The sequence below is a fragment of the Lepisma saccharinum genome, chromosome 1 (genome assembly GCF_977018435.1).
Source record: "Lepisma saccharinum chromosome 1, izLepSacc3.1, whole genome shotgun sequence".
In the NCBI taxonomy this organism is placed as follows: Eukaryota; Metazoa; Arthropoda; class Insecta; order Zygentoma; family Lepismatidae; genus Lepisma; species Lepisma saccharinum.
Window position 1 is genome coordinate 222,596,748 of NC_139229.1, and position 14,885 is coordinate 222,611,632.

The 14,885-nt window shown below is 37.8% G+C and overlaps 1 protein-coding gene across 1 annotated transcript; it reads left to right on the forward strand.

The window, feature by feature from the left end:
• The first annotated feature begins 4,397 nt into the window (after positions 1 to 4,397).
• LOC145989057 (protein CFDP2-like) lies at positions 4,398 to 4,850 on the forward strand. The gene has a single exon (XM_083124358.1). It carries the CDS (start codon positions 4,398 to 4,400, stop codon positions 4,848 to 4,850), a length of 453 nt encoding a protein of 150 aa, XP_082980484.1.
• Positions 4,851 to 14,885: the final 10,035 nt, after the last annotated feature.

Consider the following 14,885-nt stretch of genomic DNA (forward strand, 5'->3'; position numbering starts at 1 on the left):
AGAAAGAAAAATACCTGAAGGCGAAACTAGCCCCATATGCTATTATCAGGGCCTGATGAAAGTAGTTGTAATTTTAACTTAATTGAACTTTGCACAAAGGAGAATGAACATTAGAATGAAATATAATTGATTGATTTGGTGTTTTAAGTCCACTTTATGCACAGTAAGGTTAATCAGATCTGGATCTACAGTTTAAAGTGGGATCCGAACCACTATGTGCCTCCACTGGGTATCGAACCCGGGACCCTTGATTACACTGCGCCATCGGGGAGGCCTAGAACGAAATAAGTCATATGAAAAACATAAGAAATATTTCTTGTTTTTATTAAATTAATACTTTACAAAAAGGAAACTGTGTTGTTAAAAAGCAGAGAAATTGTTTCTAAAAGTTTGTTATGTTGTAATGGTATTGCACTATGAAGGATACCCTTTCAAAGACAAATTTAAATACAATGCTCAAAAAATATAGTATGGTAGATTTTTTTGTTCAAGCTCTTATCGTTCTTCTAATACTTGCACATTCCAATTTCCCCAAACTCTATGATTTCATTACTGCAAAATAAAGTGTGTTTATACATTGAGGAAAAGACCCGTTTGGTACCAGTTTCATACATCGGAGACACATTAAAATCGGATATTTTGTGTTTCGCATGGTTCATACTTACCAATTCTGTATTGCAGAACATAGTTCAAGTTGGCATTATGCTTTTTACACGAAAACAAACACAATTTTCACATAGAGAGTATTTTTTTTATCTTTGCTTCCATAACACACAATATGGCAGCCACAATTTGACTACTGTTATGGGTATGCAGCGTTTCCAACCTTCTTCATCAAACAATACCTACTATTGTGTTCGTCACATGTGCAAATTGTACATTATGCACGGGTAGCTGACAGATAGCCCCACGAACCATTTCCGATAAGGTTAAGTTAGGTTTGGTTAGGCAGTAACAGTCTGATATAGTGAAAACACATTTCACTCATTTATTTCCTGTACAAGTTTGCTATTGTTCGGACAGATTTCTTCATTTCTACAGAAGAAACTACTTACCGTAATAAGTTCCTGTAGTATTGTCTAACATCGGGAACGTGTTTTGCATGATGTGGGAATGTATGATAGGGGAAATTCATGTTCTTTGTTGAAAATTAATTCTCCGACGGACAATAGCCTTTGGCACATACACCATCGTACATCATCACGCATCATATTTGTTCATGTTCATTGGGTATCCAGTGTTTCGAACTGTCTGTGTCTGCAACAAAAGTTGGAAACATGACGTGTCGTGGATGCATAGTGAAATTCGCACCGGGTGTGGAAGATCCAGTGTATTTTTTAATTTAATTCAACATGGGATCGTGAAGAAAGGAAAGGAATGTCGAAAATGTGGCAGTGAGGATCCTATCGAGACGAGACATTGCAGCCTTGGTCTCGTTCTCGTTTAGAGTTGTAAATGTCTGTCTCGTGTTTATTTGTAAATGTCTCATTGATAGTCTCGTCTCAATTTATAAACATCTGTCTCGGTTTGGGAGGGCAATTCTCGTTCTCGTCTCAAGTCTAGAAAAATATAGAATTAACAATGTATGCAGAGTCTTATCATTATAAATACAAAAAAAACTTTCTTAATATTTTTTATTATTATTATTATTATTATTATTTGACTCCTCATTTCGACGGTACAGTCCTCGAAAACTAAATATTATCCTGCTTATATATGCAAACCAAACTGCAGATTCAGAATTACCAGGAATGGACTGGCGTTGTAATTATTATACACAAAATTCATGATTTATCTGAGGAAGTCGCATGTTCCAGGTTTGACTCTCGACCTGGGCATGACTGTTTCCTTGTGAGTGACATTTCATTGAACTGGAAATTGTTACACGGGAGGATGTTTGCTCGAGACTTTGGAGACTGCTAGGGGATGGGGATGCTTCTATTGTTAATGTTAGTGTTGCTCACGAGACGAGGCATGTTCCATCTCGTCTCATAAAAGGAGATGGGACAAGTGAATGTTTTCGAAATGAGATGGGACAGAAGAAAAAGTTCGTCTCTTGATTTGATTTGATTTGTTGTTTTAAGTCCACTTTATGCACAGTAAGGCTAATCGGGACTGGACCTACAGTTTAAAGTGGGATCCGAACCACTTGTGCCTCCACCGGGTAGTTCGTCTCTTATCATGACAGGTTGGGTGATACTTAGATTGTACAGTTGGTGGTAGTGTGTGTGTGGAGGGGGGTGTACTCCTCCACCCCCGACTTCGAATACAGCTTGCAGTTATTCATCTTCATTGTAGCGATTAGCCAAAAGTGGGAAGAAATGTGATGTTAGAGATGATACATAATAAATTAACCATGCGTTCTCATCGTTGCGGGCCCGACCCTGTGGCCGATTGGTTAGCACATCGCGTTGCGACGCCAAGGGTCCCGGGTTCGAATCCCGGTCGGGCTTGGTTGTATGTGAATGTCCATTCATCAATTTCATCATTTCATCACTCATCCCCATCTTCGCAAATTAGCCAAGAGGCACAAAACGCGAAGTAAAATAAACTAAATCAAATCAAATCAAAATCATCGTTGCGGTTAAACAAAGTGAACGGAAAAGAGACGTAAAAGTAGGCTAAATACAAAAATTTAACTGAAGAAAACTGTCATTTACTGCAGGAAATTTAAAAACTCACCGTACCTTTTTAAACCGTATCACCTCTTATATTGCAGAAATTGGCGTGTAAACCAGTGTGTTCTAAAAGTATTATCTTAAAATTTGTGAAGAAAATGTTATGACGAAAATAACTGTAATTCCAGAAAATGCATTCCTATAACATTAAGTTCTTGCCAGTCAGAACCAACCTATGTATTCGCAATGAACAAGGCTGTTCACGTGTTCAGCCATTGACTGTTACAAGGTTTGCTTTGTCACCCTAATGGGAAAACCCTCTACCGAGTGGCTGAATTATAGTAAATACTACTATACTGCTAGGGCATAATTCATTTACAAGAAATGGAGCACAGGTTTTTGCACTGGGAGTTGTAAGATACTTGTTTTACACAGTAGCAAGTGCATTTTCTGTCGCTTCCGCGGCTCATGCTAAGTTAACGGGACGAGCAGAAACCCCGCCTGCACGCATTTCTAAGTGATGACGTCAGAGGACCTCCTGTCTGTGGAGAGGACGTTTCCAAATCCGTGACGTAGTAGGTGAATTTCAGCGGTGTTTGAATGCGTGTTTCTCGAGAACCGAAACAAATATCGCCGAGATATTTTGCACAGCTCATGTTTGTGTCATTATCTGTAAAATGAATGGATTTAAAACGTTTTTCATGTCAAAGTGGAAATGTCCAATGACCATTTGCAGTGGAATAATAGGCAAAGAACAAGGAATAAGACCTACGCAATAATATGAAGAAGTTTACAGCACGCAATTACAATAAATGGCGTTATACAAATCAAGCAAAAAGTAATCACGACTATTGTCTACTCTTATATCAACGCTACATTGAAATCTGAAAGTTGCGTATGGGTAAATAAATAAAATTTTACGTATTAAATATTTCGCTACCACACAAATACTTATTATCCTTCATACCTTAAAATTTTCACAGATGTTTGTTATTTACCTTCCCAGTTTGTTACCTTCCCAGTGGCAGAGCTGCATGCCACCAGGCGCGTCCCCAGGTTGCGGATAGGGGAACGGCCAGCAGATATGTTGGCTAGCTGAAAACAGTCGCGGACAAGCAGCAGCAGGATTGGAGGAGGCAGTGAGATGTGGAGTGGCAACTGCATCTCGGTAAATGCTGCAAGTCTCCGAAGAAAATCCTGCGATGTGGCGAGGAGAGCCGCCACTAAATAAGCTCAGCTACTGCTGCCTTGCAGTAAGGGGAGGGATCCCCAAAGGCTAAGGGAAGGAAACCCTGACAGAAAACCGAGGGGCAGGAAGGACTCCGAAGGCACGCTAATGCCAACCTACCTAGGGGAGAAAACCCTATACAAACCTGGTCCTCCAGGTTGGGGGTTGGGCGTGGGGCCGACAACCCCACCCTGCAAAAAAATAAAACCGTTGTGAAACCAATGCAACAGCCTCGGACGATGGATGGATGTAATGGAATTCGAACCTGGCGATATTTACGGACTAATGATTTATCACTTGCAACATGGAATGTCAGGACTTTGTTAAGACCTGGGAAAATGAATGAAGTGTCAAATGAGATATTAAAATTTAGGTATGATCTGGTTGCACTTCAGGAAATTAGATGGCAGGGACAAGGAAGAATTGATAAGCCAGGGTACACATTATTTTATAGTGGACCAGAGAGGAGGACCGGACAATTCGGTGTAGGCTTTATAATAACAAAAAAGATGAGAAAAAGTCTTATGGAATTTGAAGCAATTAATGAAAGGATGTGTAGAATACGGTTGAGAGGAAGATTTAGAAACATAACAATTATAAATGCACATGCACCTACAGAAGAGAAAGATGAGAACGAGAAAGAAGAGTTCTATGACAATCTGGAACAAGCATGTGGAAAGATCCAAAAGTATGATATGGTAACCGTATTGGGCGACTTTAATGCTCAGATAGGAAAGGACAAGAATCAACAAGGGGTTGCAGGGCGGCATACTCTCCATGCAGAAAACAATGAGAATGGGAACCTTCTTTGCCAGTTTGCTGTCAGGAACAACATGATCATAACAAGTACCTGTTTCGAACATAAAAGAATTCACTTAGGAACATGGAAGGCACCTAATGGAACAATAAGCCAGATTGATCATATACTGGTTAATGCACGTCATGCCTCATCAGTTATTGATGTGAGAAGCTGCAGAGGGCCCAATTGTGATAGCGACCACTAAATTAGTAATGAGGGAAAAATTGATAGCGGTGCAAAGAAACGAGATGGCCAAGAGAAAGAAGTGGAATATGAAAAAAATGAAAGAAGAAGAAGTTATTAGTGAATATGTAAGTAAGGTACAGAGTAAACTGAAGGAGAAAGAGAATAACAGACTTCGAGTGGTGGAGGAAGAATGGGAAATAATAGAAGGAGTGATAAAGGAGGCAGCACAAGAAACTTTTGGAGAAGAGAAAACTAAAAGGAATGAGTGGTTTGATGAAGAGTGCATACAGGTTATAGATGAGAAGAATAAAGCTAGAGAGAAAATGCTACAGAGGGAAACTCGAAGTAATACTGAGAGGTATAAAGAACTAAGAAGGAAAGCACATAGGGTATGCAAGGAAAAGAAGAAAATGATGTATAAAAAGAAGATGCAAGAAATAGAAGAACTAAATCAGCAAAGTGAAATAAGAAAATTCTATAGAGCTATAAATAGAATGAGAATAGGATTTGAGCCAAGAATAGAAGTATGTAAGGATAAAAATGGGAAAGTAATTGTAGAAGAGAATCAGATACTCAATAGATGGGCAGAGCACTTTAAAGAGATTTTGAATAAAGTGGAAGACCAAGAAGAAGAAGAGCAGTATAATAGGAATATACAAAATAGGGATGGTCATGAGGTACAAGTACCTAGTATTGAAGAAGTTGAATTTGTAATGAAGAAAATGAGTAATAATAGAGTTCCAGGCGAGGATGAGGTGATAATTGAACTTATCAAACTTGGTGGTAACGCATTGTTGGCAGCAATACATAGATTGATTGTAATGATATGGGAAAATGAAACAATGCCACATAAATGGAAATCTGGAATAATATGCCCAATTTATAAGAAAGGTGATAAATTGATATGCGGAAATTACAGAGGCATCACACTTCTTAGTGTGGTCTATAAGATCTTGTCAGGATTGATCAGTGAGAGAATAAAATGTTACACAGAAGATATACTGGGAGAGTACCAATGTGGATTTCGCCCTGGCAGGAGCACTACTGATCAGATTTTTATAATTAGACAGATGATGGAAAAGTTTTATGAACATGATGTGGATTTGCATTTTTTATTTGTTGACTTCAGGCAGGCTTTTGACAGTGTTAATCGAAATGAACTGTTTAAGGTACTTGAAGAGTATAATATTCCCATCAAAATAATAAGACTAATAAGAATGACTATGAGTGGTACTAAGGCACGAGTGAAAGTTTGTAGTAAACTGAGTGAAGAGTTTAAATTCAATGCAGGAGTGAAACAAGGGGATGGCCTTTCGGCAGTATTATTTAATCTAGCATTGCACAAAGTAATGAATGTAGTTGATCAAAAGGGAACCATATTTGGAAAATCCAGTCAAATATGTGCATATGCAGATGATGTTACAATCATTTCTAGAACAATAATAACACTTAAGCAAATCTATGAGCAAATGGAAAGAGAAGCAATAAAAATAGGGCTCAATGTAAATGAAAAAAAGACAAAGTATATGAGAATGTCTAACTCTGAGATCAGAAGAGCACCTCAAGATCTGACAATTGGAGATAATAAGTTTGAGGGAGTTCCTTGTTTTAAATATCTGGGGACAATGGTATATAGTGATAATGATATGAGTAAAGTAATAAAGGAAAGAATACAGGCAGGCAATCGTGCATATTTTGCAAATATGCAGTTGTTTAGAAATAGACTGATCACAAGAAATACAAAGCTTAAAATTTATAAGACACTGGTACGACCAGTTGTCACTTATGGATCAGATAATTGGACTTTGAAACTGTCAGATGAAAATGCCCTCAGAATATTTGAGAGAAGAATATTAAGAAAGATATATGGACCTGTGAGGGAAGATGACGACTGGAGAATAAGATGTAATGCAGAGCTAGATGATTTAATAAAAGGCCAAGATATAGTGAGATTTGTCAAAGCCCAGAGAATAAAGTGGTTGGGGCATGTGGAGAGAATGATGGACAATAGGATGCCAAGAAGAATGTTGAAAGAAAAGCTTCACCACGTAAGAAGAAAGGGCAGACCACGGCTTCGATGGATAGATGACGTCGCTGAAAACTTGCGAACAATGAAAATTAAAGGATGGAGGAGAAGAATTGATGACAGATTGGAATGGAGGCTGATTGTGGAGGAGGCCAAGGCCCACCAAGGGCTGTAGAGCCAGAAAGAGAGAGAGAGAGAGTTTGTTATTTATAATGTGTTTATAATAATTTATACACTAGTATACATAGGATGTCGCTGTCGCTTTTCTACGTATTTAGGGTAAACGCAACAATAAAAATGAATGGTGAAATGATAAATTTGATGGGAGCGTAGGCTAGATGAGTTTGGCAAGCACTGGCGTACGCAGGGGGCTTAAGGGGCTGCAGCCTGCCAAAATCTTAGAAAATAAAAAAAAATCAAATGAAGGCAGTAATGAAGTAAAAAAAAACATTAAAATGACCCCCGATAACTATTTTTGTTTTTTAATAACTTTTAAAACGAAGGATTAAAATGGTAATTGGAGCTCACATCTAATGAAAATAGAACAGCGACAACGAGATATCAGCAAAATTGATTTTCGGCGATACATTCTATGAACGAACCAATCTCGTTCTGTTCAGTAAAGGTTAGATTCATGGCACTGAACCCGCGTTCACATTCAGCTGTAAATATTGGTACAATTTGAATTGAATTAACATAATCCTTGCGTGAGGTGGAAATGTGTTTTGGCTTTTTCATTTTTTTTTTTTTGTAGATGTGAAAATCTTTAACTAGTTATGCTGACATGCTTTCGCTTACATTAAAGTTTACCTAACATGTCAAAATAAAACACACGTTTTTAATCATCGCCATGTGTGTGCATTTAATAGGACTAAATGCGAAATTTAATCTAATAGTCTTCAAACCAGCTATTTATATTGTGCATCAAAGATTGAAGAAATTGCTTTCGAACTTATGGTTTGATTGATCTAACTTCTGAACTAGAGACCTCCTTCACGGTGAATCGATCGTTTTCAATGTTTCAAGAGTAACCATGTCAATTTTTTTGCTTTGCTACAAGAACAGAAGGATTTAGTGTTGCGTATGCAATGATAGTACACTCAGATAGTGTAGAGAGTCTTAAAGTAGAGCAAATTCGATCATGAATAACTAACTACATTGTCAAATGTTCTACAAATCCTTCAAACCTGAACCTGAACCTACCACGAGTCGACTTGTTTAAGACACAACAAAGCACTGAAGATCTCTAAATCGCTCGAACAAGATTAGGAGACGAAGCGACCCAACATATTCAAAAACGCAGCCCATTGATACAAAAGTACTTCTGAAACACTAGGGAGCGACAGCCAGGGACTTTTCAAAAGCATTGAGTGGGCTTGAACACTTGAATTAGAAGTTTACAAAAAATCACAAATTATTGAATGGGCTCGGACCCCATGAGCCTATGTAATTTGGCGTCACTGTACACAGTCGCTATAAATTGCGTAAGGTAAGCAACTCATGTATGAATGGTGAATTGAAACACCATAAGTACAATATAGTTTACAATTGGGTTGGAAATAATGATCCCTGGTTGAGATGTGTCATTCATAACCAGATATTTGATGGTTCAAAACAAGGGCGGTATACCTCCTATCGACCCCTCTAAATCGCACCCTGCATTAAAATTAATATATTCATGTTTCTTTACTACTTTCCAATGACGAACTTCTGATTTTCTGTTCCGTCATATTCGAAATGAGCCCAAAACGAGGTCTAGAGCTTTAAATGTTTCGGAATTATATGTCTTTAAAATTACCATAAATTCTGAAAAGAAATAAAATATATTTAATTAAACTCTGGCTTTAAAAAAGAGAATTCCGTGTTTGCTCTTCTAAAAAGGAATTCTCTATGCCCCAATATATACATTATCATTATATACAATATATATATATATATATATATATATATATAGAGAGAGAGAGAGAGAGAGAGAGAGAGAGAGAGAGAGAGAGAGAGAACGAATTTTGTACAGCAGATGAAAAATGTTCCTTCGTCACCGAACGCACCAATGCACCATCGAAGTTCAGAAGTTCAGCCCCCCACCCCAAAAAATTCCTGCGTACGCCAGTGGTGGCAAAGCTATTGAAATCAACATTTCTCTGGTTACTGCCCACAAACTATCGGAACACTGGAGCAATATTCTACCTAACTGATTTGTGTTTAGAAAACCGTAACTGAAATATATTTTATTTTTGAAAAATTAAAATATGCTTTTTAGAAATTGTAAAAAGATAAAATCAAATGTCGTGGGAAAACGTAGTACCTCAATAAAAGATTACCCCCCCGCCCCTTTTGTGGATGAATCACAAAAGAAATTTGTGCCAGCTCGATGGTCAATGTGGTCAAGCACGTTAAGTGTTCCACTTTGGATCCTGTCAGTGAAGTTCCCGAGTTCGAATCACGTAGTGGGCATGGATATTCTTTGTGACTGCACTTTCATAACTTTCATGTGATCATCACTCATCGCCGCAATTAACCAAAAGTGGTAGAAAAGTGACGTCAAATAACAAATACATAAACAACAGGCCTGGCCTCTGTCTTGGTTTAGCAATGTGATTTGTTAATTACTATACGGTGGAGGCTGCACATGCTTACACACACACACACACACACACACAATATATATACACATTCTGTACTGTATTTTTGCATACTTGCGAGTAGCGAGGCTCTGGCGTCTGGACTCGTGGACAGTATAATCCTTGGTGGGACTCGTATTGTGTTGTCCTTGCATGTTTATGATTGTCCCTTCAACCACCTCATCTTATCACCATTCATCCTCATCTTCGTGATTAGTCAGAAGTAGGAGAAAAGTGAAGTAATTGATATGATCCTCCCGAACCATATCAAAGATTCGGTCATATTTAAGATTATTCCTAATTATTTTACTTTTTATATTCACTATAAAAACGTTATGAAAGATGAGATATTTAATAGTTGAACTAATGACCTAATTCTGTCATTCGAGAAGTTTAGAATTTGTTATTTGCAAGATTCTTGAAAGCAAAATCTTTCATTGTTGACAATTAGTCAAAAATATGTGTTCTCAGTTTTAGAATCAAACTATTATGAAAGCCATAAGAGCTAAATTTCAGTTGGAGTTATTAGTAATATAAGCCTTATGGACATTGGGAAGAAGATTTTAAGAATGTGACAACTTTATACTAGAGAATATTATAGAAACTTTAAGGATCATAACTGTTGTTTTAGACATAGAAAAATGAACCTTATGGAACATACTGTTTAATCTTTAGAATATTGCCATTATACACAAATTAGTTCTGCATATCCCAGCTGTAGCTATGTTTATCTTTTGTGTCACGGGAGGCGCTCTGCTTGACATGCAAGGATATAAATACAGCTTTGGAACCTAATTCTGGGGCATTTTCATCACCGACTCCGATGGATTAACATCTTAAATACTCAGCTCCCTTTATGGGAGGGTTCAAGAACTCAGTCTTCGTTCCCAAATTAGCTTAGAGACATAGTTATTCTGTCGTATGGGTAGGTTCGCCCTGTGGACATGCTAACATGTCACCATACGAAAGAATAAGTTCATTTCAACTTTATTTTGAAGTTTTCTGAAATTTTAAATAAAATCTTCAAAAAATAATGTTAAATTTCGACTCAGAACTTACTGTTATTCTGACGCATGGGTAGGTTCGCCCTGTGGACATGTTAACATGTCACCATGCGTGAGAATAAGTTAATTTACGATTGCTCACAACTTTGTGATAATTCAGTTTGATTTCTTCGAAACATATACGTAATATATTTTCATTTTTTGCATAATAATAATAATAATAATAATAAAATCGCCTTTATTGGAGCGGGCGTGTTTCGGCCTCTAGGGCCGTTCTTACAACAGACCCTTGTCTGGAAGATTAGTACAATGGAATAAAGAGTACATTGAGAAAAAAATACATTCAGAAAAAAAATAAAAATAAAAACATGAAAAGGATTACATATCAATACAAATAAGAATAATTAAATATATAGGTATATACGCTTAGGATATATATATAGATAATGAAAAAGAAAGACAGATTTACCTATAAATTGTTGAACATAGGTATCTTTTTTTTTTTTGCTTTTGTTTTAGTACACATTCATATATATTTAGTAATCTGGAAAAATAGAAAATATAATAGTAATAATGAAGTGAAATAAAATTATGAAATTATAAGATTTATGTGCACACAGTTGCCAAATGTTACAATGCGTATTTTTATGAATGAAAAGTTGCTCGTGATTAGGTATTTCGCTGCCTTGCCAGTAGATACTGTTTTAGATTCTTTTTAAATAGCTTATGGCTGTTGATGGATGTTAGGGAGGTTGGGAGGGAATTCCATTCTTTAGTGGCAGTTACAGTAAATGATTTTCCATAGGTGGTCGTATTATGTACTGGGACTGACAATAATTTCTTTCGTCGTGTTACATGTTCATGTCTGCTCGAATTTGTGTTCAGTTTTTCAAAGAGGTATGCAGGCTGTTTGTTGCCTAGTACTTTATGTGTTAAAGTTAATAATTGGTATTTCGCGAGATTCTTGGTGTTAAGCCAATTCAAATTGAATAAAAGGTAAAGGTAAAGTGTTCCCCTGTGCATAGCACCACGCCATGAAGGCGTATAGGGGGTGTGGGGGTAACGCCCCACACTTTCTTGATCCGGTCGTGAGTGGGGGTGATGTGATCAGCATCACGCCCCTGACCGCCTTTACCCCCCAGGGTTTCCCCCAGGTACCCATGTTATTCGACGCTGGGTAGGCGCCGGGGCCGCTTCCACCGTTAGAAAAGTTCCCGGATTTGAACCGGCCGGGGATCGAACCCGGGACCTTGAGCATGGTAGTCAGACGCGTTACCGACTGAGCCACCGCGGCCACTTATACAATTAATACAAATTGAATAAGTATTTTGAAATGTGGTCCCTTTTTTTCAGCTTGTAAATGAATCTTATGCATGCATTTTGTAGCTTTTGTAGCTTATTAGTTATGGAGCTGCTTGCATTGTAAGCAACCGTGGCTCCGTAGATTAATCGTGATAAAACTAGACTCTCGCACAATTTTTTTTTAACCTCAATGCCTACAATATTTTTCAAGTGATGTAATGCTCGAAGAGATTTGTTGGCTTTTTTCATCTGCTCTGAAATATGACCTGACCATTCTATGTGGGAATCCATGACAACGCCAAGGTTATTTACAGTATTTTCTAAGTTTAACGGATGGCTATTCAATTTGGGGAGAATCATGTTATCTGTGTTTTGGCTAAGCTTTTTTACCAGAAATTTCGTTCCCATTATGACAAATTTTGACTTGGTTGGGTTCAATTTTAGGAAGTTAGTTTGTGCCCATTCACTTATGGCGTTCAGGTCTTTCTGTAGTTGTGATGCTGCATTTGAGAACTCTTCTATCCTTGTATGTATGTATATCTGAGTATCATCAGCATATTGGTGATACTGCGCATGCGAGAGGTTCTTATGTAAGTCCATTACATAAATGGAGAAAAGGAGAGGTCCAAGAATGCTTCCTTGGGGAACTCCATTTCGAATGTTTAACCACCCAGAGGAACAGTTATTTTTGCCTCTGATTTGTACACGCTGCTTCCTGCCAGAAAGGTACGATGCAAACCAATCAAGGGTTATGCCGTTTACCCCAATGCTGTGTAATTTAGCGAGTAGAACTTCATGGTTCACGCAATCGAATGCTTTAGAGAAATCAAGGCATACAAGTAAGGTGATTTTGCTTTCATCGATAGCTTTTTGTACATCGTCAGCAACTTTCAGAATGGCTGTTGTGGTGCTGTGATTTGGCCGAAAACCAGATTGATGCTTTGGAAAACTAGATGTAGCTGTTACGTGTGTGAACAGCTGCTCGTGTACAATACGCTCTAAAATTTTCGACATTATGGGCAGTATACTTATTGGGCGCAGGTCATTCACATTTTTAACAGGCTTGCATTTTGCGAGCGGTAAAACGATTGCCTTTTTCCACGCTTCTGGGAAGATACCCTGTGCTAGGGAGTTATTTATTATGACGGTTATAGTATTTACGCAAAATGGAAGTAATAATTTTAAAATGGTTAAGTTTATGCCATCGTCTCCACATGCTTTACTACGTATCTTGCTGAATGCCTTCCGTATGTCTTGAGATGTCACTCTAGTAAAGGTAAATGAATTTAGGGATTTGAGGGTCAAAAATGTTTTGCAAATTTTTTCCAGGCCATCCTGGTTCGCTTCACTTTGCGAAGCTTGTATAAAATAGTCATTAATGCTATTTGGATCTAGTATTTTTTCGGGAATATCTTGACTGACATATTTGCTACCTATTAGGCCATGTTTACGCAGGTTCGCCCACATTTCTTTCGCATTATTTATGTTCTTATCGATTGCAGATTTATAATAGTGAAACTTGCTATTTCGCACTATCTTTTTAGCTCTGTTTTTAAAGTATTTGTAGCTGAGAAGGCTATCGTTATCGCCGGTGTTTACGTATTTCAAATGATAGTAGTCCCTAAGCTTCCAAAATTCACGAACGGTATTGTTTATCCATGGCGCGGGAGGCTTTGTCACTCTGCGCGTTTTAACAGGGATGTGTTTGTTCGCCAGCAATAGTATTTCATCATTTATCATGATGAAAGCAACAGGAACATGTTGCCACACCCGATATCAAGTCTATGTCTCTAATATTTTACGAATTATAGCCGTTTGTATTTCTGCATATATCTTGAAGCCAGACCATAATGTCCAATTTATATTAAGATCGGAGTCAATACTTAAAACCTTCGCCAGTCACGTCAAAATCATGCTTCATTATGTCAAGGAGCGTTCATAAAGTTCCAAGCAAGCGCCTGGTCGTCTTTATATAACTGATATGACAGCTTGATCCATATTATGTAAATAAACTGCATAAGTCGCGTAGATTTAATTATAAGAAGGAAATCTGTTCTGTCCTTTATTTATGGAGATTTGTAACTAAGATGTAAATTTATAAAAGTATCTTAAAAATAAACCATCTTCAGGAAAATAATTGCCCATAAAGAAGCCTACTGAAGACGCAGACCTTTCTTCGGAAACAGATGTTATTCATTTATAAAATCTCCCTTTTCCATAGCCTGTCAAATGATTTAGTACATAACAGTCGAAGCTTCATATCCCACGTATTTCTACTACTATACCCATACCTGAGAGGGGTCAGAGTATCCCATTAGCCCACTGAGTTTAGCCGAGGTGAAGAAACAGATGACGTAGGATATTGAAAGGTGATTGAAGGAAACAGGAAGGTAAAGATGAGGATGGACGCTTTGTCTTCGTGATTTTTTTTAATGTAATAGCTGCGATTGTATAGTTTTTCGAAGGCGATTTATGCTCGAGGACGCTGACGACAGAGGGTGGCCTAAAGGTTCGAGAGAGGAACTGCCACAAAACCTAGTTCAGTATGAGAGCAGCCTAAGGTGTCGCGATGGATGTTTCCGTTCACTTTCTTCGTCTCCTTCGAAGTTTAGCTGGCGATCGAGCGCAGGTCTCTCCAGCCATGCAGCTAAGCAATGATGATTTCAAAAGGATGGTATTTGTTTTATTTTGATTTTGAGCGTTTTCCCTCATCAGTTGTTATGTTTTCCTTCCCAATTTTGCGTAACGCTATGCGTCGCTCTTCATAGTCATTCACCTGTTGATATGTGCTGATGGGAATATTGGCAGCCCTGAAAGGACTCTCCTTGGAATTGGAGGAAAGGAAAACTGAAGGGAGAGATAGTGATCACGGCCCATTACATAATAATAAATCAATATGTGTGGGTGTATGTGTCCTTTATTTAAAAGGGAATTTCTACCTCTTGGGTTGATCTCTACGTTGAGGATGAATGATGATAAGATGAGGTGGTTGAAGGGACAATCATAAACATGTAAAGACAACATTGCTATATGCCTTACCATGGTTCGAACTGGGCTGTCATGGAGACCGGTTATATACATTTTACGGGACTTACTTAATC